Source organism: Bison bison, unplaced genomic scaffold (assembly GCF_000754665.1).
Source record: "Bison bison bison isolate TAMUID 2011002044 unplaced genomic scaffold, Bison_UMD1.0 scf7180017864537, whole genome shotgun sequence".
In the NCBI taxonomy this organism is placed as follows: Eukaryota; Metazoa; Chordata; class Mammalia; order Artiodactyla; family Bovidae; genus Bison; species Bison bison.
Window position 1 is genome coordinate 7,302,497 of NW_011495085.1, and position 2,262 is coordinate 7,304,758.

The 2,262-nt window shown below is 32.9% G+C and overlaps 1 protein-coding gene across 1 annotated transcript in view; it reads right to left on the bottom strand.

Moving 5' to 3' along the window:
- TEX11 (testis expressed 11) overlaps nt 1-2,262 on the bottom strand; it is a 191,742-nt gene that overhangs the window by 87,377 nt on the left and 102,103 nt on the right. The window contains exon 13 of the mRNA XM_010832132.1: nt 1,191-1,342. Coding sequence (XP_010830434.1) covers nt 1,191-1,342 — 152 coding nt within the window. The remainder of the gene's footprint in view (nt 1-1,190; nt 1,343-2,262) is intronic.

Below are 2,262 nucleotides of genomic sequence, written 5' to 3' on the forward strand. Positions count from 1 at the left end.
AACCCACTCCAGTATTCTTGCCCGGAAAATCCCATGGATGGAAGAGCCTGGGAGGCTACAGTCCATGGGGTCACAAAGAGTCAGACATGACTTAGCAACTTCACATATTATTATACTTTTAAAAGTATTTAAAATGTTTTTATACAATTTATAAGGTTTTTCCCTCCCTTGTAATCAGGATATCTTTATATTTCCTTGTAGGTCATCCTTTCTCCCTTCATAATATACTACCATTAAAATGCTGAGGGTTGGAAAATCACATAACCAAGCTTATCAACACTGGGTCTAAAAATAACTAGATTCTTAGTGAGGATACGGAGGAAAGGTGTCATCAGTAAAATACACTTCATAGAATCTAGAGTTCAAAAGACTCAGAGATTATCTAGTCAAAAGATTTCCTTTAAAAATCAATGCCTTTGTTTTTATAAAACATGATTCATACTTATAAAATTCAAGCAATCTGGTAAACAACAGAAAAGCAACAAATCACCAAAACTTCCACCACTCAGAATAAATCCCAGTGTTAACATTAGTGACTATCGTTCCAGTAATATCTCTATATGTATAGAGTTGAAAGAACAGATTAGGGTAAGAATTTTCTAAGAAAGAGTTCACACTCTCTGTGTTCTTCAGAGTATAAGGTTCTACAGAGAGGTGGGGGATTAATGGAATGCTGAGATTTGGCTCTACATCTTTGCTTTAACTACAACAACTCTAATCTGTTTTATGTGGGGCAGGGTTCACATAACATTGCATCACAAAAGGATGCTACTGCTGCTGAAAAGAAATAAAAAATTAGGACTGTAGTTCACAACCTTCATTATATAGTTGGAAAAAACCAAGATCCAGAGATATTACTGACTTGCCTGAAGGTACACAAACTAATCTGAGATCAAACTGAAACATGAAATTAGGCTTCCCATCTCACAATTTTCCACTACAGATGAGTTTTAAGCTGAGTCTATTTTTGTTGATATTTTGTTATTTTTGTTTAGTTTTCATCCTGGCTTACCACATAGGTGGAATCTGGTTAGGTGAATTGTTATAGTTAAACGATATTAGGGAGGAAAAATAGTGAGAAAAAGAAAAAAAATCTGTTGATCTGAGGATTTTCCTACTGTTCTGATATCCATCTCTGAAGGACATGCATATGAACACTTTTCTAAAACATCTGCAAAAATCCTACTGACCTATAATGATTTCTTCAACCTTCTCCTTTGCAAACAAGTCTTCCTTCCTTTGTAAAAGCATGTCAATGTGGAGTAGTTGAGCTTTACTAGTATCTTCTGATGACTGAAAATGTTCACAGATAATCTTCAGGAAATAAAATCCAACAGAGTCTCTGTTCAAGAAAACACAATTTTAAGTGGTGTGAATAAAATACCTTTTTTAAAAATTTGTTTGAGCATGACCCAAACAGGCAAGATAAAACTATATCTGAGCTTAAGTAATACCATTAAATATCTCAACAAAACTATTTGTCAATAACAGATAATTTAATTCACTTCCTATTTATCAAGCCACAAGCATTTTCTTCTTATAAATAAATATATACAGTCAGATAATCATCTCTCTAATATTTAATTATTCTTTTTCTCCAAAATGGATGCCAATTTATAAATAAATACTGTAACATGAGATATATCAAGTGAAGATACACGAACAGACATTAGAAATTTACTAGTCCCTTGTCATGAGAACTTTTATGATCTACTCTAGAATCAACTTTCAAATATACCATACAGCACTGTTTACTACAGTCAACATGTACATTACATTCTCAATATTCATTCATTTTATAACTGGAACTTTGTACCTTTTGATTATCTTCTCAAGTCATTATGCTATACAGCTTAAACTTACATAGTGCTGAATGTCAATTATATCTTAATAAAACTGAAAGAATGAAAAGAAATTTCCCAATTCCCTCGGTCAACAACTCCTTTAAAAAGTATGCTTCATTACACAAATAATGTAACAGTAGATAATGACTATGTTAAATGCAAAGAGTTCATGGATTGGAAGACTTAGCATCATTAAGATGGTAACACACCCAAACTGATCTACAGATGTAATGCAATCCCTATGAACATCCCAAAGATATTTTTTGCAGAAATGGAAAACTCCATCCTAAACTCATACAGAGTATCAAGGTACCCAGAAGAGCCAAAACAATCCTGAAACAGAAGAACAAACCTGATGGACTCATACTTCATGATTCAAATTTTACTACAAAGATACAGTAATCATGAAAGTGTGGTA